This window comes from Marmota monax, unplaced genomic scaffold (genome assembly GCF_021218885.2).
Source record: "Marmota monax isolate L192 unplaced genomic scaffold, Marmota_monax_Labrador192_F-V1.1 WCK01_AAM20220418_F8-fsc00007, whole genome shotgun sequence".
Lineage (NCBI taxonomy): Eukaryota > Metazoa > Chordata > Mammalia > Rodentia > Sciuridae > Marmota > Marmota monax.
In genome coordinates this window covers 28,150,790-28,174,002 of record NW_026692781.1, presented here as the reverse complement: position 1 = coordinate 28,174,002, position 23,213 = coordinate 28,150,790, and the positions used below count along the sequence as shown (strand labels likewise).

The 23,213-nt window shown below is 33.6% G+C and overlaps 1 protein-coding gene across 3 annotated transcripts in view; it reads left to right on the top strand.

Annotated features, from left to right (window-relative positions):
* Positions 1-23,213, top strand: part of Dnah7 (dynein axonemal heavy chain 7) — a 345,957-nt gene that overhangs the window by 152,130 nt on the left and 170,614 nt on the right. For all 3 annotated transcript variants that reach the window (XM_046447272.2, XM_046447271.2, XM_058580336.1), the window contains 9 exons: positions 1,686-1,854; positions 4,249-4,351; positions 4,472-4,599; positions 10,448-10,660; positions 14,112-14,210; positions 17,190-17,438; positions 19,626-19,775; positions 21,786-21,968; positions 22,979-23,155. In XM_046447272.2, coding sequence (XP_046303228.1) covers positions 1,686-1,854; positions 4,249-4,351; positions 4,472-4,599; positions 10,448-10,660; positions 14,112-14,210; positions 17,190-17,438; positions 19,626-19,775; positions 21,786-21,968; positions 22,979-23,155 — 1,471 coding nt within the window. The remainder of the gene's footprint in view (positions 1-1,685; positions 1,855-4,248; positions 4,352-4,471; positions 4,600-10,447; positions 10,661-14,111; positions 14,211-17,189; positions 17,439-19,625; positions 19,776-21,785; positions 21,969-22,978; positions 23,156-23,213) is intronic.

Sequence of the window (23,213 nt, the reverse complement as noted above, 5' to 3'; positions counted from 1 at the left end):
AGAAATGTGGAATCCATTTTAAAAATCACATTATATGCATATGTTAATATATCACAGAATTTCATCTTTAGGTATATGTACAAAGCACCAATCATAAATGAATGAGTCTCCGGAGACTCAGGCAAGAGGATTGAAATCAGCAAATTAGTGAGGCCAGCATCAGCAAATTAGTGAGGCCCTAAGCAATTCAGTGAGACCCTGTCTCTAAATAAAATATAAAAAAGGTCTGGGGATGTGGCTCAGTAGTTAAGTGCCACTTGGTTCAAACCCTGGTACCAATAGATAGATAGATAGATAGATAGATAGATAGATAGATAGATAGATAGACAGATAGATAGATAGATAAAGGAGTAAAAGGGAGGTCAGTAGAATTAAGGGTGGAGAATAGGAAGAGGGAAAGGGGATGGGAAAGGATGGGAAACATGGACTGAAATGGAGTAAATCAATTTGCATGCATATATGGCTTTGTCGAAATGAGCCCAACTTCTATGTATAAATATGACACTTAATTTAAAAAGAATACAAACAATAATAAATGTTGGTGAGAATGTAGGAAAAAGATATACTCATACATTGTTGATTGGACTGTAAATTATTACGACAATTCTGGAAAGCAGTATGGATATTACCCTAAAGAATAGGAATAGAACTGCCATATGAATCACTTATTCCACTCTTTGGTGTTTATCCAAAAGAAATAAAATCACTATAGTGTAGTGATACAGGCATATCACTGTTTATAGCAACTCAGTTCAAATAACCAGGTTATGGAACCAGCCCAGGTGCCAGTCAACAGATAAATGGATTAAGAAAATGTGGTACATATACATAATGGAGTTTTACTCAGCTTTTTTAAAAATAGAAATTATGGCATTTGTTAGTAAATGGACTGAACTGGAGAACATCATCCTAAGTGACGTTAAGTGAGACTCAAAAAGTCAAGGGTTGAATGTTTTCTCTCATATGCAAAAGATAGAGCAAAGTAAGGGAGCCAGGGGGGTAGATCTCACAAAATTAGAGGGAAGATCAGTGGAGTAGAGGAAGGAGTTTGAAGAAGAAGAGATGTGAAAAGGGAGAAAATGTGAAATGCATTTGACAAAATTATGCTATGTACATATATGATATACCACCAAAAATTCTACCTTCATGTATGTCTATAAAGCATCAAATTTTTTAAAAAATGATAAATAAATAGAAGGATGACGAATAGAGGAAGGGGAATAAGAAGAAGGAGAAGGAGAGGGAAAAGAGGAATCACCAGAACTGAGATGAGCAAATTAAATTCCATGCATGTATGTCAGAATAAACCCCACTATTATGTATAACTATGATGCATTAATAAAAGCATAAATGGCCATGTTATTTAAAAGTTACTATATGTTTCACGTAACTTTTGTATATGCTTATAGTAAGGGAGCTGGATTGTTCAGGGTCAACTGAATTCTCCATTTGGACCAGAAGTCAGCACTGAATTTTAAAAATGAATTAGTTCTAAATTTGTCATATATTTCAGCTATTTAGAAGTAGAATAGAATAATAAAGTAATGTAGAGTCAGAGATTTGGGAAAGCTAGTAGGGAGGAAGAAATGTGAATTTGGTTCTCAGGTTTTTTTTTGGATGGGGGGGCATGTGCATTTTAAAAAATCACGTTATTCCTTAAGGGATGTCTATTTCTTCTATTTCAGAACCTTATTTGGAGCTCTTCACCTGCATCTTGGAGGAGCACCTGAGGGTCCAGCTGGCACTGGAAAGACAGAAACTACCAAGGATTTAGCAAAAGCCATAGCCAAACAATGTGTGGTTTTCAACTGCTCTGATGGGTTGGATTATTTGGCCCTGGGAAAATTCTTTAAGGTTTGAATTGATTCTCCATTTGTTTATAATAGGAAAATTTATAGGAAGGTTGTTTATAATAACATAATTAAAATGCAAGTAAAAGCTTTCCTGTATCTTAAGAAAAGGTAGAAATTTAAGCACTGCCTCAATAATTCTCAGGGGAAGTAGGGTTCTATTTTCCGTAATTTTCAAAATTCATTTTAAAGTTTTGTTGAGGATGAGCTCTGCCTCTATCTCCAGCCAGTCCCTGCTACAGTGGGTCATTGTTACTGTTAGGAATGAGTGAGTGAGTCCTTAAATAACGTTAGGGCAGGTAACCGTTTGAGAACTTCTACAATGTGTAAAGGTTGTAGGATTTAAAGACTTTTCACCTGTAGATCTTGTTATCAGCAGATTCTATGATTCAGGCACATTCTAATTAATCTTTTTCAGTGAGCTTAAATTCTGTTTTTGCTTTCTTGTTTTGTTATTTTTTTTCTTATTCTGTGTCAGATTTCTACTCATAGGTGTGTAAGATTCCAAAAGATGGAATTAAAGATTAAAGGAATTAAAGTCCCTGTTTATAAACACATGAATGTCTAGTCCATTCAGTAGTTCATTGATAGAGCTTGCTATTCTTTAAAATATTAGATGGTACAATTGAAGACAAAATAATCCATTTGGGGTTATGGGTTCTTTATATTTATATATTTTTATTTTCTATAATTTTCAAAATTCATTTAAAATATTCTGTAGTATTTACTTTTATATATTTTTCTTTAGAAAACTTAACATGAGGGCTGGGGTTGTGGCTCAGCAGTAGAGCGCTTGCCTAGCATGTGCGAGGCCCTGGGTTCGATCCTCAGAACCACATGAAAATAAATAAATAAAAATAAAGGTATTGTGTCCAACTACAACTAAAAAAGAAGTATTAAAAAAAAACTTAACATGAATAAACTAGTGGAACTGGGATGTTGCTCAGTGTTGGAGTGCTTGCCTAACAGGCTTGAAGCCCTGGCTTCCATCCTCAGATCCCCCCTGCCCAAATTAATAAATTAACAGAAAAGAACATAGAAGTTCTGCTCAATACCATAATTAGTTTTCTGACTAATATATCCTGATTATTTTATAACAGATTTAAAGTTTTATAGTACTCTATATTTGTGATACTAAAGCAATTAGAATAAGAATTAAAAATAAAAGTGAATCAAAATTATAATAAATAAGAAAACATTTAAATAACATTTTAGTTCATCCTCTTAACAATATACAAAAATGCTATAATAATTATTTAAGAAATGAATACCAATTTTAAAAGATTCTATATGTAGATCGAGTAGCCACTGTATTCCTATGTGTTGAAAAAAATTCTGGTATATTAACAGTTTTTAATATATATTGTGATAGTCATAGTTCGATTTAGATTTACACACTTAATTAAATTTGCTTATGATAATTTATTTAATTATATGGATACTTTGTTAGGTTCAGACTAAATAATGGAGGTAAAAATAAAAAAGACATTCTCATTATTAAGAACCTCGAAATCTATATAACTGAATATGTGACTGTAAGTATTCTGTTCTGCGTTATTTCTAATCCTTTTACTATATATCATGCATTAGGGTTCACAAATAGAGTCTTCTCTAAATAATGAAAATTGATTATTCTTTGACATGCATGGAGTTTATGTTCAATTCAGTTTGGTTCAATAGATGATCTATGTACAAATTCAAGATCAAACACTATTAGCTGTGTGGGCTTTGCCAATTATCAGCATCTCATATGGTATATCCTTCGTTTCCTTGCATTAAAGGCATCTGTAAAGTGCCATGCAGCATGCCTCTACCCTTACCACTCATGTGCACACCTGATATATCAAATGTGTGTTCTTAACAAATATTTGTTGAATTGATATTTTTAAAAAGTAAATTTGAATGTTTGATTTTGCAGTTTTTCCTTAAGATCAATTGGCATATATTTGTGAGGTACCTGTGAGTTAGGATTGTACATTCAGGCCTTAAATTATGTTTGTTGGTTATTAAGGTGCTCAGACTACAAAGCAGTTTCATTGGCCACAGAAGTCATCTCAGGTAGAGGATTATTACAGTCTATTCTATTGAGCCCATATGGTAAAAGCAAATAAAATGAAATTATAAATTAAAATAAAAAAGGCTTTGAAATTACAGGAGTACATCTAAATACCACAGGAAATAAAAAATAAATTGAAAAAATTTCCAGTTGATCAAACTTTTTATTCATGCAGAATAATGAATTAGTAATAAAAAAATAAGCTGTCTTTAAAGATAAAAGTGAATAAGCAATTTCCTTGATAGGATATTAAATCCTTGAAAAGATCAGGTGAAAATACAACAATTCAATGTAATATTCAATCAGATAAAGTTGAAAAATTTCATTACTCTTTTCTCCCAGGGACTGTTATCTTGTGGAGCCTGGGCTTGCTTTGATGAGTTTAACAGAATTGATTTGGAAGTGCTTTCTGTGGTTGCTCAACAAATCCTTACTATCCAAAGAGGTAATGAACTAATCTGTCATTGTATTATGTGAAAATAGAAGAAATATAGGAGGTAACGAATGGCATAAGCCACATTTATATGGGTTTTTGCTAAGTCATTTCATGCTTGATTATCCACAGGTATTAATGCAGGTGCTGAAATACTAGTGTTTGAAGGAACTGAACTAAAACTTGACCCCACGTGTGCTGTCTTTATAACAATGAACCCTGGGTATGCTGGGCGATCGGAACTACCAGATAATCTGAAGGTATGAAGAATATAATGATATCATCTGTTTTCTTTTCACAATTTGCAAAGTTAATGCAAAAAGAAAGAATATGCTACCCTAGAATTTTATGTAAAATATTTGCTTTCAGGCATGACAATATTTTATTTAGAAAATTGTTCTAGAAGATAATCAAGCTTTGAGTAAAATAAATATGTATACCTTTAGAAAATAAATATGTATACAAGGTTCAATTTCCAAAAATTTATATTTTTAAATAGTGTTGGACATTTAAGTTACTTTTAGTTTTCCTGCATTCAAAAATAATGTCACAGTGGGTAGTTTTCCTTAAGGCTTTTCTCTATTTAAAACATTTCCAGCAAGAGATGAGCAGTATACTGCTAAATTGCCTTTGAACAGAGGTTGGGACAGTTTATTTTCCACATCAATCCTCAATTTTCATTAATATACTGCATTATTTTTTAATTAAAAAACAGAACACTGCCTTAAGAAAATAGATCAGAAGCTTCACTTGAGAGTGTGCACACACACACACACAAACAATACCTTCTTTGATTACTAGTGAAATATGACATTTTCTTCATATATTTTTTAGCCATTTTATAATATTTTCTGGTGAATTGCATATTATGTATTTTGCATAGTGTACAATGTTGGGGAATAGTGCAATGTCGATTTCAGATCCCAAACCAAGCCTTCTAACCACACTCCATGTCTTCCACCATTCACTTGTTTAGACTGGCAGCTTCTTAAAGTAAATGAGCAATTTTTCTTTTCCATCAAAAACTTTTGATATGACAAATTGCTGCCAAGTATTTTTGTATCAAGTATTTTTGAGTGTGCAAGTTGACACAATGTCAAAATATTCTTGCATGGTTCTTAGGGTATTTTCCTTCTATATTAAGCCAAAAGTTGTTCTCAAATTTGATAGATGTTGTTGTTGCTCTTGCTGTTCCTCCTATGGTGTTCTCTTTGATTAGAGCTGCTACAGAAAATCTGTTTCAAGTATATATGGAAATAGCTAACAAGTCTGACATGAAAGAGTTATAGATTCCTTTAAACAAAAACAAAACCACAAAAACTAAAAGACAAAAAGCCAGCTGGGCCTTATTGTTACCAGTCTCCAGAATCATCCTTGAAATCTCATCTTCGTTTGATGATTCAGTCAGCCACCAAAACCCAGGGATTCCATCTCATGAAAGTCTTATAATTCCTGCTGATCCTGGCTAGGCCTGCTGCCACACCTTGTTTTCACCCCTCTCAGTCTTCTCTTGGGTATCTTCCTGTGACAGCTCTCTTTTCACCAATTTCTTTCCCAGTAAACTCACCATTACTATGTTGTCACTGTTATCTATCAAACGAAATATAATCATATTATTTCCAGACTTAAACCTGCTGAGCTCCTTCCTGCCTAAAAAATAAGGTTCAAATTTCTTAGTAAAATCTATGAGAGCCTTGGCCTTAGGACCCAATGCACATGTACTACCATTTGCCTGCATCAGACTGTTCCATGGGGCCTCACTAGTCTCTGAATGTCCAATGCCTTTCTTCATGCTCTTTTCTTGCCTTTGAGTGTTCTTTTCCTGTTAGATTAATTTATACTCATCCTTTAATCTAACAGTGAACTACTTAACATACTACAGTTCAAATATGACCATCAGGATGAAGTCCCTGGACCTGGCAGAGGTTTGTGGCTGAATACTGTCATATGCATGTCCATGGCTTCTCTGGGTATTCCTCTACTGGAACTCTTAACTTGTAACCAGTTGTCAGTCTCTTCCCTCTGTCTAGATCTCTGGTGGCCAATTTCATAAAAAACACTTCACTGTTGGAGAGTTCTCAGTCTGCCAGAAGGTATATTGGGCAGGACTTCAACAGCACCAGCCTGGCTCTCCCCCCCCCCCCCCCCCGCTTTTTTTTAAGTTGCATGCACCTCATGTATCTTTGTCTCAGCAAATTCTGGGTATTGATCCTGCTGCCACAGCCCACTTTAACTTTCTCAAACATAAGCCAAGCATTAATCCATATCCCTCCAAATGCAGTGATACCTCCCAAACTCTCACTAGACTTAGGGATGGGAAGGGGGTTATGGGGATTCACAACATAACAGCAGCTCCTTTCAAAGGAAATATTTTCATAGATCCTTCCTTCTTTACCTTCTCTTTCAAATATAATCTACAAAATTGTGAGATGAGAAGTTTCAAGGGTTGGAAGGGCAGGTAAGATGTACTTTGGTAACTGATAAGTATTATTTCATGCAAAAAGAGTCTCATTTTGACACTTTTTTTTTGAGGAAATCTCAGTTTAATGAGCTTCTATGATATCTTACATAGCAGGTCACTATTTCTGGTGAAAGTCATAGCCAAGTGTGTCTTTTCATACACACACGCTATATTTCTCCAACAATGTCTAAAGTTCATGGAAAGGCGGATTTTTTAATTGATTTTATTTTTTAAATACACAACAGTAGAATACATTACAATTCTTATTACACATATAGAGCAAAATTTTTTATATCTGTATGTAAAGTATGTTGACACCCAATTCGTGTCTTCATACATGTACTTTGGATAATGATGTCCATCACATTCCACCATCCTTGCTAATCCCCTGCCCCCTCCCTTTCCCTCTCACCTCTCTCCCTATCTAGAGTTCATCTATTCCTCTCATGCTCCCCCTCCCTACCCCACTATGAGTCAGCCTCCTTATATCAGAGAAAACATTCGGCATTTGTTTTTTGGGGAATTGGCTAACTTCACTTAGCATTACCTTCTTCAATGCCATCCATTTACCAGCAAATGCCATGATGTTATTCTCTTTTATTGCTGAGTAAAATTCCAATGTGTATATGCCACATTCATTTTGACACTTGTTACATCTAGATAAAACCTTCCTTAAAGAGCAAATTCTTAAGCACAACTCTACTTTAGAGAAGCTATATTTTAGATTGAAGCTATTCTGAGGAATCAATATTTAATGATCCTTTCAGAAGAGTCAATGGTAGAAGCCATGGTAAAATGGGCATGTTCTAGATCTCATGTCCCAGAAGCCAATAAACTGATACCTAGCTTTCCAGAGAGCATGTGGAATGAGACATCCTAGTAGTACTGTAAATCCTGAATTTCCCATTTCACTCAACTAAAATCAAACTCATTCCTGAACAGGTCAAGGTAATTTTGAAATTTATTTTCCAAGCCTTAGAAAGAAATAGAAGTTACTTCATAGTGGCACCCTGTCCTCCACCAATGCATCTTAATTAAGCTTCTCTAGAGACCCTCACCACAGTTGTTCTTGTTAACAAAATATCAGTCAATATCTTTACAGAAGGGCTCAATGTGGTTAGACACCCTATTTCCCATTGCTCTGCTCTATCTTGCAAAAACTAAATTTAACTGCAGACTTGATGGATATACTCTGCTTTTGTGGTATAACCTGTAAAATCTCCCCTGATTGTTCTAAGAAATGGGACAATAGACACCTTCTAAGAACTCCAGGAAAAAAAAATTGCTTCTATACTTCTATGTAAACTTCTGAAAAAAGTTATAAACCTCTAAGCTCTTCCCACCATAGGGTATAAAGTTTAAAGAATTGCTAGACTTGGTGTTCAGAGAAAGAATTTGTTTTAGGCAGAAATCCCCTTTAGACTAGCTGCAGCCAACAAACCTGCTTCCTGCTAATTCCTCTGGTGTCCAGCCTCTTCTGTCCTGCATCAGTTGCTTGAAGTTTTTTTTTTTTTTTTTTTTTTTTTTAATTGCACCAATTCACAGGCCTTTGACAGCATAATCCAGGAAGTAGTATTTTATGTAACAGCCTTCTTCCATAAATATCACTAATTTCTACTGAGATAAACATGAAGGGCTATGCTCACATTGGTTACATGTGCTCGGATTTATTCAAGTCCTAGAATGGTACCAGTATCTATGTCTTTCTCTTCCTTTTTTCCTTTCTTTTTTTTTACTCAAGAAGTTATGCCATTAGCTAAGCTAGAATCCAATTTAGTTTTTTTTTTTCCCTCCGAAGTGCTAAATTTGCTTCAAATTTACCGCTATCACTAACAAATTATTTCTGACACATCCAAAACCAAACTATGTTAGGTCAGTATGTCATATAGCTTGTTTTGGAGTCCTTCTGCAGACATCTTGACTGATATTTTGTTAATAAGAACACTTGTGATGAGAATCTCTAGAGAAGTTTAATTAAGACGCATTGGTGAAGGAGAGAGTGCCATTACACAATAACTTCTAACTATTTCTTTCTAAGGACTTGCTCAAACTGAATTAGGCCTAAAACTGTTTTGATCAGCATGCTTTTCTCTGTGACAAGTAAGTACCAATGTTAAATATTTGGTGGAGGTCTCCTAATAAATGGAATATCATGATAAGCTCTTAAAGTATCTTTACTCACTTTTTTTTTTAGTTCTTTTGTACCAATGTGTCTGTTTCATAGTGTTTTACAACCATATTGCTACTGTGCTAGGAGAACATGAATAGGAATTGGAGAAATACCTTGCGTGGTCAGAGGAAAACTTACAACACAGTACTGGGTGTTGATGCCAAACTCGAATAGCCATTTGTACCATTGTAGAAAGACTGTGTCACCCTAACATAGCCAAAGACTGACTGACTGATTTGTGAATTCATTCCCTTTTATTCAAAAGTAGTTGTTAAGAACTTACACTTTTAAAGAGGTGCCATCTGGATTATTCTCCTTCATTCTTTTTTTTTTTTCCTGTCATATATGTAGTAGTTAGAACACTTAAGATTCTCTAAAGTTACTTGCTCAAAACTATATTTTTGACAATTTTTTTTCCATCCTCTAATGCTAACCTTATTGATAAAGTCAGTACTAAGGCCTCTGACTAGCAGCTTACAAAATCTATTGAAAGGGGCTTGCTTGATACAAATCTTTTATTTGTTCTCAGATGTGTAAGTGTCATAATAGAGCACTTATGCAAGATGTTCATATTTATTTTTATCTACCTTGTGTTTTGGTAATTCAATTAATTTCTGAAGATAAGATATTTACAAAATATATGAATACAGTTGCCATTCACTATTACCATTCATTATAGGTGCTTTTTATCCCCTCAAGAATATTATTTTTCTTTTCTGTTTAGTACAAGAAAGTCATGTTTTAATACATGGGTTACTGAAACTTAAATTTTCATATTTATTCTTTAAATATCTATTGAGCTTTCTGTTTACTTACCATACATGACATTTATTTGCCCACAATATTTAAAACACTGTGGGAATAAATTACCTTTATAATTTGAAAAATTGATTTATCTCTTATAATAGTCATCTATGACTTAACTCTAATTTTCTTCCATTCTTATGTTTGCAGAAAGCACAGCATTACTACAGACACAAAAAGGTTCAGAATTTCCCAAAATATGTCATTTATCTAACACAGTCTTGTTATTAGGGGTTATTTGATTAGCCCCAGGTTGTAAAATTAATTAGGTCCCTAGATAACCTTGCTTGAAGCCCCATCTCCCAACAGTAGGCACTTTCTCACCAGACCAGATGAGAAGCCCAGCTTTTGGACATCCTGGCCAAATCTTATCTTCTTTTCCCTATGATATGTTGTTTCCCACAAATAATATAACATAATTGATACTTAACATTTAAGATAGAAAAAATTTATATAGTTAATGATATATTTATTATTATAGCCAAAACTAGGAAGCCAATTTTTAAAAACGTATGATTTGAGCATTGTCATTTAATACTTGTTTAATAAGTATTATTTATTGTTGAATAAACATTAAATTGTTGCATAAAAACTATAAAGTTGTATATGGTATAAAATAAAGAGTATCTTAATGATCTTTTTGTTTCAAAGCACCTTTTGTATGCATCCATAGGCTCTCTTCCGGACAGTAGCAATGATGGTCCCTGACTATGCCATGATTGCTGAAATAGTCCTGTATTCCTGTGGCTTTGTCACTGCTCGGCCACTGTCAATAAAAATTGTGGCTACATATCGCTTGTGTTCAGAGCAGTTGTCATCTCAACATCACTATGACTATGGAATGCGGGCTGTGAAGTCAGTGCTGACAGCTGCTGGGAATCTAAAGGTAGAAACTTGAGTGTTTCTGACTCATACATTTCCCATGTGTAAATCTGAGGTTTGTGTGTCTTCATAGAGTTCCAATGACAAATTGGTTTCATGAGTTAACTGAAAAAATAACTATTGTACTAAAATAATTTGTTATTCTGTAAACATGAAAAATAAATTTTTATAATAATTTTATAATAATTTCTAAAATCTAAGAATGTATACTCTTAAGGATTTGAGTTCTATTTCATAATTTTAGATATATGAAACTGGGTACTACAAGGAATAATATTGCTTGATGCTGAGAAATATTTTGAAGACTTTCAGTCTATAAAACATATACCCCTTTAAAGGAAATAATGTATAATTAATAAATATATGTAAAAGGTCCTAAACACCTTCACTTAATATAATTACCAATTGTAGCAACTGTGGACTAGTGGTGATCAATTTGCAATAAAATGTTTGTACTTAAAAATGGCCTAAATAACACACACAAATATATATACACAGATACACATTTATATATATATGAAAAACCCAAATACTTTAAGACTTGATTAGAAGTATTTTGTGGGATCATGAAATATAAATGTACATTAGTTAGTTCTTTAGGAAGGCAAGATAGAGCTATAGTTAGGAGCAAAATATGCAATGTGACCTTGGAGTTTACAGAATTTTCCTGTTCATGATTTGAAAAAGATATAGATTTTAAAATCTATCCTATGTGATTAAGAGCAATGGCATGCATTTTATCTTCTATAATAATGTTATTGAGAATGCTGATATATAGTGGTGATATTCCATTTCACATTAGCCTAACATAACTTCAAGTCTTTGTTTTTTTGCAATAAACAAAAGTGCCTAGGAGCAACAATTTGTATTAACCTGGCATGTCAGTATTACAATCCGGTCAGATAATAGGAGAGATAATGCATTGTTAGTGTGTATCATCACTGAAATCTTGACTGTGGAATTGAGCTATTAGAGTTAGGCTGCAAATGAATCCTGAAAATGAATCCTATCATTCTTTGTAGAAGCTAATTTAGAATTGTTGAATGTTTTGGCTTGAATATTTTGAAGTTTGTTTCTATTATATAAAGAGACAAGTTAAATAAACATTTGCTTCAAAATAATAGTATCTCAAATAACAAAACAGGCTTCTGACACTTCATAATTTATTTTTGGTTAGATTGAGCAAAGACAAAACCCAGATGGCCAGGATTTGTTTTGGCAATAGGAGCTCTAGAGATTCAGAGGTGGCTGAACCTGACAGCCAGACAGCCTTGACTTTGTAAGATTGAAGCCACTGTAGTAAGAACAAGGCATTTATTTGGTATAAAGATTTTAGAGAAAAAGGAGAGGGTTCTAGAAAGAAAAGCATGATGGCCAGAGAAATTTTGGAGTGAGATGGTATCAGAGTTGGGAATAAATAATTCTGGAGTTAGATTTCTGTTAATTATGTGAGTGCTATCATAGGCATGAGTAAAAAGTTCAGAGTTCAGTCAGATTCTTAGTTAACTTTGGGTAGATGGTTTGGAGTAAATGTAAATTTTCTTAAACACCCTCAGCTGAGTACCTTACCCAGCCATCTCCACGTTCTCTATGGGCTGACACATGTGGCACAGTGAGCTACAGCTAGCAGCATTGCACTTCTCTGCCCTCCCACTTCCACTTCTGTCAGAAAAGCTTACCTCATTCCTTACCCAGAGTCGGTTTGCTGGCTTTGTATCTTTAAAGCCAATTGGAACATATTATTATGTCATTTAATTGCATGGTGGAGAAACCAATGATATATATAAACATGAAAAGAAGAAAAGTTTCCTTTCTATGAAAGCTGAGATTATTGTTTAAGAAAGATTCAGTAAAGGTGAAATGCTAAAAAAAAAATTGACTTTAAATTGGATGTGGATGAGAAAAATTTGTAAAACTGAAGGGCTTGGAAATTTATAAGGATGACACACTTAAATTGTTATACAAGTAAGTATCTTTGAAGACCATTATCCCCTTCAAAAAAATGAATGACAAAATTGAATGGAATAGATGATACTTTACTGATACAATTTTTTGCAATAAATAAAAAAGGGTGCAGACCTCAGATAGGACATTAATCTCTATAATATATAAAGAACTCAAAAAATACAAAGGGAAAAAAAAGAATAACCCAATCGTTAAATGGGCAAAGGAACTGAAAAGACACTTCACAGAAGAAGAAATGCAAATGGTTAAATATATGAAAAAATGTTCAACGTCACTAGCAATTAGAGAAATACAAATTAAAACAACACTAAGATTTCATGTCACTCTAGTCAGAATGGCAGTTAACAAGAATACAATAAAAATAAATGTTGGTGAGAATGTGGGGAAAAAGGTGTACTTATACATTGCTGGTAGGACTGCAAAATTGGTGCAACCACTCTGGAAAGCAGTATGAAGATTCCTCAGAAAACTTGGAATGGAACCACCATTTGACCCAGTTATCCTACTCCTCAGCTTATACCCAAAGGACTTAAAAATCAACATACAATAGTGATGTGACCACATCAATATTCATAGCAGCTCTATTCACAATAGCTAAGCTATGGAACCAATGGATAAAGAAAATGTGATACACATCCACAATGTAATATTACTCAGCCCTAAAGAAGAATGAAAATATAGCATTTGCTGGTAAATGGATGGAACTGAAGACTATCATGCTAAGTGAAATAAGACAGTTCCAAAAAAACCAAAGGCCAAATGTTCTCTTATATGCAGATGCTGACTCACAATAGGTGGGAGGGAGGGAGGAGTGGAGGTTCACCAGATTGGATGAGAGGAAGGAGGGGAAGGAAGAGGACATGGGAATACAAAAGACAGTAGAATGAATTGGAAATAACTTTCTTATGTTCATATATTAATATACAATGTATAACTCCACATCATGTATAAACATAAGAATGGAAAGTTATACTTCATGTTATGTATGATGTCAAAATATATTCTATTGTCATGTATAACTAAAAAAACATTTTTTTAAAAGGATGCAGAACTCTAAATTCAGAAAAAACATCCTGGCATCAAAATATGAGAAATGATTGAGTATTTATATGTTTTAAATTTAAATACATTACTTTTTTCCAAAATGCCCACTTGTAGTGATTTTCACCTACTGCCTGTCTTAAAAGTGAGCTCTACCTAATATATAGGTAATGGTGACTCCAGAATTATATTGAATTCATGGCCAATGGCTTTTTACCTAGTATGTCTGAAAATCTAGTTAAACCTAGGTTTTTTAAATACACTAGTAAAACATTTAACAAACAGAAATGTTGGCATACATAATTAATCCAACAATATCAAAACAAATGAAAGTAACCTTTTTGCATTTGCTTAAATTGTGCATAGGGCCTGTGTATTTGCATGTGTATGAACACCAAAAGAGTGTATTTAGCAGATGCAGATATCTTCATAAATATCTTTTCTTTTAGCTGAAATATCCAAATGAAAATGAAGAAATTTTGCTGCTTAGATCTATTATTGATGTAAATCTGCCCAAATTTTTGTCTCATGATTTACCACTCTTTGAGGTAAGAACAATTATTATTCCTATGTGTCAAAACTCTTATAATAATGTACTATTTATCAAAAGTCTAAATTTGTAAAGTCCTTGGAAGAAAATTCCACTATAAAATGCAATGACATGTTATAGAGAAATGTAGATCATTCCTTATTTTACTTGAGATATTTTCACTAGCTTTGTTGCTTTGGACAACTTTCAGCAACTTGATATTTTTTTTAAATAGTACTTTTTTTCCACAACAGAATATAATGAGCAAGCAAAATTTTAAAAATGTTTCCTTATAAATTCCACAAGAATGTAGGCTCAGACTCTGTGAAGAAGAGTAATTTGCCTAATACATCACTGAATTCTAAGCACAGAATAGACACTCAGTAAATATTCATTCAGTTAGTGACTGAAGAAATAAAACAAATAAGCTTAATTTTTTAAAAGAATGAGATGACTTTTATGAATTTTTTCCAGATTATTTTAAAAAAGAACCAAGTTTGATAATCATCCTATATTTTAAGATCAAATGATGAGCAACTGAGAGGAGGAAGTATTAGATGATTAAAGATAAGGTTATATTTCCCTAATATTGTTTGGTGTCATCCTTTTTCTCTTTCCCATTTCTGGTAGAATAATCAAGGGAGCAGTGGGCTGCTTATAAGTTAGATGTCCTGTCTTGCACTACTTGCAGGACAGACATTTAGCTTTCAGCATGTAAAGTCTGAAGATACTATGGCTTTCATGGAGAAGGGGAGAAGAGATGCTGCCACTCGTGGGGCCCAGTGTCATTAGCTATGCATGGCATTATGTTTCAAAATTTTCTGAGAGGAACTTTCCTTAGTATTTAGAGTTGGTGGTACGAATATTTTATGAAACAAATCAATAAGAAAATATTTCAAATTTCCTTCCTTAAGTTCTTCCTCAGTTTCCTTGGTACTGGTGCATTGTACAGATTTTCCAAGAACAAAGATATATTTATTTTCAGAATGTGGAAATAACACCTCACTAAGTGTATTCTTATGCTATTGTTCATTCGTTCAGGAAACATGTATTAAGCATGTTTCTCAAATGGAATATACTTGACATTCCAAGCACTGCAAGACATTACCCCTCAGATCTCTATAGACTTATCTCATAGTGACAAGCAGAAGGACACCTCCATACATTCCCAATTCTATAACTGGCAGGAACATGAGGAGTTTGGGTTGGAAGGTACTGAATACCAAAAAGATTCTGCTTCTTTCAGGTGATGTATAACCAGCTGAACAATGTGAAAAGATTTCTATCTTTTTATTTAGCAAACACTATGGCCCTAATATAGAGCAGGTACTATTTGTGTATATATGTGCGTGTGATGCTGAGAATAAAGCCTAGGCCTCCCACATGCTCGTATGTACTCTACCACTGAGTATAGTCCCAGCCTGAACCAGGTACTATTTTAAGTGCTTTACAAAGTGTAATTATTTTAATGCTACAGTGACTCAAGAGGGCAAGTGCTATCATGAGCCCTGTTGTATAGGTGATGTAACTGAGGCACAGTGATGATAAGTAACTTGTATTTATGGCAAGTACTTGAGGAACAGGGATTCTTACCACAGTCAGGCTGCAGTGCACTCTTAACACTTTGCTGTGTTGTCATTTTTCCCCCAAGGAAATTTATTGCTCTGATGAACTGGGATGAATTTTTTTTTTCATAATAGTATCTAAATAAATGTAGGGGCAATTAAACTGCTATCTCATAAATAGCATAGTGCATATGCTTTCGCATTAAATACCACTGAAATTTCAATTTTACCTTCAAAGTAAAAAGAATAGTCATATTTCTCACATGAGTTGTGATACAATAACCTTATCAGTTTATAAAAAATAAGTTTCTTAGACCTTGTAATTAAAACTATCTATGAATATATACAACATAAAACTGTAATTCTTTCTAATCATACATTATGTGATTGTATTCATTTCCCAGGGTTTCCATGACAAACAACCAAACACAAACTTGAAGCATAAGGCATCACTTATTCTCTTGAAGTTTCGAAGGCTAGATCTAAAATCAAGGTGTTGGGAGGCCATGCTCCTGTTGAAGGCTCAGAGAAGAGCTCTTCCTTGCCTCTGGCAGCCCCCTGTAACCCTTCATGTTTCCTGGCTTGTGATTGCTTCCCTCTAGGCTCTACCTCTATATTTACATGACTTTCTTCCCCACATCTGAACCTCTCTCTCCTTTCTCTCATGTAGATGCCACTCACTGGATTTAGGGGATTCCCTAAGCCAGTATGATATAATCCTAATTTTGTCTGCAAGACCCCATTTTCACATAAGGTCACATTTTGAGGTTCTCAGTGAACCTGAAATTTGGGGAGGACACTTCTCAATCTACAACTTCAAGAGAATAAGTGATGCCTACACAATGCATTCTGTAAAATACTTCTGAACTAATTTTTATATATGTATGAGATATGGATTAAAGTTAATTATTTTGACATAACTAGTTGTTCTCATACCCTTTGTTGAAAAGATTCTTCTCTAATGAATTGCCTTTGTATCTTTGTTGAGAATCAGTTGTTTATGTATGTGTGAATCTATTTCTGGACTTCTTTTTCTGTTCTATTGGTATATTTATTACTTTTTACCAATATGGCAGTCTTCATAATAAACTTAAAACATTGTAAAACTTAAATATAAACCTCGGGCTGGTGTTGTGGCTCAGTAATAGAGTGCTTGTTTCACATGTGTTAGGCACTGGGTTCAATTCTCAGCACCACATATAAATAAATGAATAAAATAAAGGTCCATCAACAACTAAAAAAAATATATAAAACCTAAAGATATAAAATTTTTAGAAAAAAACACGCAACTTTGAACTATTTTTACTTAAAAGATCTTTTTCCACTAAACTAAATATGTATTATATTCATATTTTAACTAATATACATGATTTACTTATGTATATTTAATATAAATGTCTAAAATATAAATTTTCCAAATCATCTGTCACCAGGGAATTACTTCAGATTTGTTTCCTGGTGTGAAATTACCAAAACCAGATTATAATGATTTGCTGGCAGCTATTCAAGATAATTGTGCCTCCATGAATTTACAAATGACTGACTTCTTTTCTGAGAAGATTCTGCAAATATATGAAATGATGATTGTACGACATGGTTTTATGATTGTTGGAGAACCATTTGGAGGAAAAACTAGTGCATACCGTGTCTTAGCTGGGGCACTGAATGACATATGTGAGAAGGTATGTGTTATTAATGCATTAATTTACTTACAATAAGCTTAAATCATTTTAAAAGATACTCTCCACATACAGCTTAAAATCATAAGGAAAATGAGTCAAAGAGAAAATAAAATTAGAAAAGTAAAGTGAAGCAAGTAGGAAGTTCATCCTATAAAGAGTATGCCACAAATTTGCCTTTTATTTTATTTTTTTGGTTGTTGATAGACCTTTATTTTATTTATTAATATTTGGTGCTGAGAATCGAACCCAGTGCCTCACCCATGCCAGGCAAGTGCGCTACCTCTGAGGCCCAGCCCCAGCCCCACAAAATTACCTTTTAAACTTTTGTTTATTTTTTAATTGTAAGATAATACATGTTAATTGTAGAAAAGAGCCTAAAAAACAGAAAAATATAAAGGTTTTCCTTTAATTGTTTTAAGAGAATTTTTATTTTCTAGAAAGTTAGATTTGTAATGAAAACTTCTGATAGGGCTGCTGGTGAAATTAATTTAACAAAGGGAGTATATATGTGTGTATATATATGACATATACACTTGTGCATACAAAATTCCTATTTTTCAGATTTTTATTATTGTAATGAATAATGTATATTAATGTACAACTTAATGGATTTCATTGTGACATTTTCATACATGCATATACAATGGCTTTGATCATATCCACCTTTTCTTCTAACCTTTATAGCCCCCTCTTTCCCCTCTCCTCCAGTTCCCTTCCCTAATCATATCTCTCTTTTACATTCAGGTCTTTTGTTTGTTTCCACATATGAAAGAAAACATGGCACATTTGTCTTTCTGTGTCTGGCTTATTTTGCTTAACATGATATCCTCCATTTCCATCCATTTTCCTACAAATGACATAATTTACTTCTTCACAGCTAATACCACATTAAGCATATGTATATCATATTTTCTTTAACCATTGATCTATTGATGAGCATATAGGCTGACTCCATATTTTGGCTACTATAGATAGTGCTATTAAAAAAGGTATAAAGAAGGGTGGACATGACCAAAGCACAATATACTTGTGTATGGAAATGACATAGTGAAACCCATTGATTTGTATAGTTAATACATGTTAATTTAAAATGAGAAATTATAGAACTTTCAAATAGTTCTGAATTTAGGAAGTTACATTGTTAAACACTTCCTGGGCACAGAGGAAAAAGCAAAGAACTTGAGCTTGTTTTCTCATTTAAGATTAGTAGGTCTGCATCCTCTTGGTAGTTTCCACAAAATTTGGTAGTTTGTGTCCCAACTTCTGGCTATATTGGGTAAAACTGAACTTGCCATGTTGTTTCATATATAAAAAATTATTGTAAATAAGTGGAGCTCAGGGAATTTTAGGATAGTGAAATTATTCTATATAATACTATAATGGTGGCTAAAAGACATTATGGTTATATTAAAACCCATAGAATTATACAACACAAAGAATAAATCTTAAAATTAAAGACATTAGTTAATAATGCATAGAATACTACTGTTGTGTATAAGTAATTAAAACAAAAAATTTTAAAAATGGGATTAATAAAAATAATAATATGTAAGTATAAATTCATGAATTTTAACACTGTACCACACCAATGTAAGATGTTAATAATAAGAGAAAGTTTTACACACCACAAGAAGTACATATTTCTGTATCTTTACATCTTTTTATTTTCTCTCAGAGAACAAGAGAGTTTCTCTTTGTAGTAAGAGTCAGCAAGTTACAATCCAGGGGCTAAATTCTGCCCTATGCTTATTTTTGTAATGTCAGTAAACTTGGAGTGGTGTTAATGTTTTTTTTTTTTAATCTATTAAGACACACACACAAAAAAAGAAAAAGAAAATATGAAACCTGGAAAGCCTGTAAAATTTATTATGTAACTCTTTACAAAAAAACTTACCAACTAACTCCTGTTTCGTAGTTTTAGATCTTGTACAACATTTACTAATTTCCTTCTATGTATTTTTGAACTTTTAAATACTATTACAAATGGGACTTAAAATTTTTATATTTCAATAATTCATTGCCATTATAAAGATAGTATAATTGATTTTTATACCTTGACCTTGTTTACTAAAACCTTGTTAAATTCACTCCTCATCTCGGATAAGTTTATTTGTAGATTTCTTAGAATTTTTCTATGAATAAGACAGTATTCTTCAAAATAAATAAATATTGATTTTTTGTATTAAGGGGCTAATGGAAGAAAACAAGGTTCAAATAACTGTTTTAAATCCTAAATCTGTCACCATGGGTCAGCTGTATGGACAGTTTGATTTAGTGTCCCATGAGTGGTCTGATGGAATCCTCGCTGTCAGTTTCAGAGCATTTGCTGCTTCACCTGTAAGTACTAACACTTTTGTATGTGTATTTTTTAAAGGCCATAATATCTTCTTCTGACTAATTTCTGATTTTTTCCAGTTATTTCAGACAGTTTTATTTCTAGCTTAAGATACTTAGATATTTATTTAAGATACATTACTATATGGTCTCAGTGTTTCTATGAAGTACAATGTCAGCATCTGCAAAAAAATGCCAATGCCTTTGTCCTGAGGTGTTAGAGAAGGCAGGAGAAAAACACAGAGTCAAGGTACTTGTAATTCTCTTTCACAAGTTAGATAATCCATCTAGAAGAGTCCACAGACCAGTAAGTGTTAACTTGGTTGCCAGATTTTAGCAGGTTATCTATAGAGTATAATTATATGAGCAACAGCTTGCTAAGGCTGGTGGTTTAAAGAAAAAGGAATCTAGACTAGGGACATCTATTTATTTACCAAGTCATTGTTTTCTTTACTCTGACTATCATATGTGCTAAATTTGGTGCTTTTTACCATACAAGGATCTGGTGAACTATGCATGCCTCACAAATCGGTGTAATAACAGAAATCTCAGCTCTGCTCTTTTGGCAGAAAGACCTTGGACCTTGAGTAGCATAAGGATTGACTGTCCTGAGGCAGAGATCCTGCTCAGTATTAAGCTTTCCTAGTAATTTCAAAGATAAAAGTAATCATGAAGCACCAGGTGCAGCAGGCAGTGGTCTAAGACCATTGATGTCACTTTGTAGGTCCTCTCTTGCCATGGGGAACACACTCTGGCCCAGAATAGCATGTGGAGTCTCTAAGTAATGTATGCAATTACATTCTTTACACAGAAATAGTCATGAGCAATCTCGATTCAGTTACATTGCATTTTTCAGGAAGCTATGTCCCATATATATTGAGTTTCAGCAAGCTTAAGTAGTTTACCCAAAGTTACACAGCTTCTAAGAAGAAGAATCAAATGAAAAGCAAAGTCTTTCAGATGGTGTGAAGCTCAAGGGGAAGTTTCCCAAGTGAGAGTTAACAGGCATGGGAAACCCACAGCTCAAGAGAAATTTTATTTCAAGGTCGTTACTGAGGTATGACTTTTGCTTCCATCCTGGGACACGGCCAGAACTAGCCTTTGAGTATGGGTATTTGAGTTTGAGCCTGAGAAACATCCATTGTCCATTAATCCATTAGATTAATGAGTTAGCCACAGGGACTGAGAATGTGTCAGGATAGACTCAAATCCTTCATCACTTCAACTTGAACTCAGCATTTGCTGAAGGCAAACCAAGACTTCATGTGCATACACCAAGAGGCAGCATTATAGAATCTGGGAAGGAGAATCTGTCTTTGCACTCTCTAGCTAATGCCTGGATACTCTTTCATATTTGTTGAGCATTTATTATATTCTGGACAATTTATCAATATTTTTATATTTATTAAATGACTGTTGGACTTTGAATGTTATATTGATTATAATACCTTATCCTATATGAGAAAGTTTACCTCAAGAGGCTTTTGGATATATGTGTATATGTCTGAATTCATTCAAGAGAGAGAGAAAAAAGTTTGGCTTAGCAACAAAAGTAATTAGTCTATATAAAGTTATGTTAGTAGAATTCATGCTAAAAGCAAAAGCAATCTGTAAGTTTCTAAGAACTGACATATCTGAATGAAAATTCTGTTTTCCCTGGCAAGTACATTTTTTCTTCTAATATTTTCTAAAGCATATATACATATACGTGTTTATATATTTTATATGTGTATATATGTGTTTGAGTTCAGAAACATTGAAGAGATTGAATCTTATGAAAAAATGTTATATTCCTATGTTGTTCATAACATATATAGGCTTCTTCATTTATGTATGTATAGAATACACACACACACACACATACACACACACGTTGTGCACTTTTCAAAGGGCACCTTTATATTTTCATGGTAAAATTAATTCTTTGAGTTTTATTTTTAAAATTTGAAGTAGCATTATTGAATTATTCCTTTATTAAATTGTTGCCTTTTATTCCTTATGTACATACAATAGACTCCAGATAGAAAATGGTTAATTTTTGATGGACCAGTAGATGCAGTATGGATTGAGAACATGAACACTGTGCTGGATGACAACAAAAAGTTATGTCTGATGAGTGGGGAGATTATTCAAATGTCACCACAAATGAATCTTATTTTTGAACCCATGGATTTAGAAGTTGCTTCTCCTGCCACTGTAAGTTCTCAATTTTCAAATCTGCTTAGAAGTTGCAAAATGTTATGTTTTGTTTATGTAGTAGCTTTGACTTTAAATGAAAGGTATTAGAATTTATTCTAAGAGTGATCTGTAATTCTTTTTTTCCCTCAGTCCTGGGGTTGTCCCAAGGCCTCATATATGCTAGGCAAGTATTCTACCATGGAGAGCTACATCCCAGCCCTTTTTAAAATTTTATTTTGAGACAGAGTCTTTCTAAGTTGCCCAGTCTGACTTTGAACTTGGAATCCTCATACATCAGTCCCCCGAGTAGCTGCGATTGTAGGCATGTGCTACCTTACCTGGCTTTGATCTCTGATACTCAAAAAAATAGTCATATTTGTTGACATACCTTGACAAATGTAATGGTTAAGATGTTTTCCTCTTTTGTTGGAAATCATTTGGTAAATTATACATGAAAATTAAGATCATGAAATTATAAAAAATAAAAATAAGCCCCTATTTCCCCCAAGAGTTTCTGAATGTTAAAGAAACAGATGAACAACCTATTGAAGCCATGCCTGGAGACCAGATTTCATGCTGGGATCCCTGGTTAAACTCACCTAACCTTTGTCTTACACAGTAATCAGGTGAAGTATGTTTTTCTTTGAGTGCCATGAGTTTGGTGATCAGCAAGAGCAGCTACCCCTTTAGCTGGTCCATTGTATAATATGTCAGGAATTGCTTGTGGGCAACATAATGAGTGATAAGAACAACCTGAGGAAACAATGAGCCAAGAAAACCTGCACGTGTGAGAAAGTGCTTACCTGTTTGTGATTACCCGTCTCCTATGTCAACTGCCCCTAAATCAGCCTCCCCTGAAGATTTTGTGTGTGTCATCTCCTAATCTGCTAGCTTATCTTAAAGTTCTTTGTCTTCAACCACTTTGCCTCTCAACTAATTGGCTTCTGTCATACCACGGCATACCTGTACATGGTAATGATATTTCTTTAGTAAGCATTACCTTGATGGTAAACAATTTATTTTTCCAGGTTTCCAGATGTGGTATGATTTACATGGAGCCTCACATACTAGGTTGGAGACCATTGATGTTGTCTTGGCTGAATCTTTTACCTGAGACAGTCAGTCCTATTGAGAAGGAATTTATAACAGGCTTATTTGACAGAATGGTCCCTATTTCTGTTGAATTTATTAGAAAGCATACAAAGGTAAGAGAAATGGGAATTTTAAAATTAAAAAGTAAATAGAAAATTTGTGTTAGTTAAA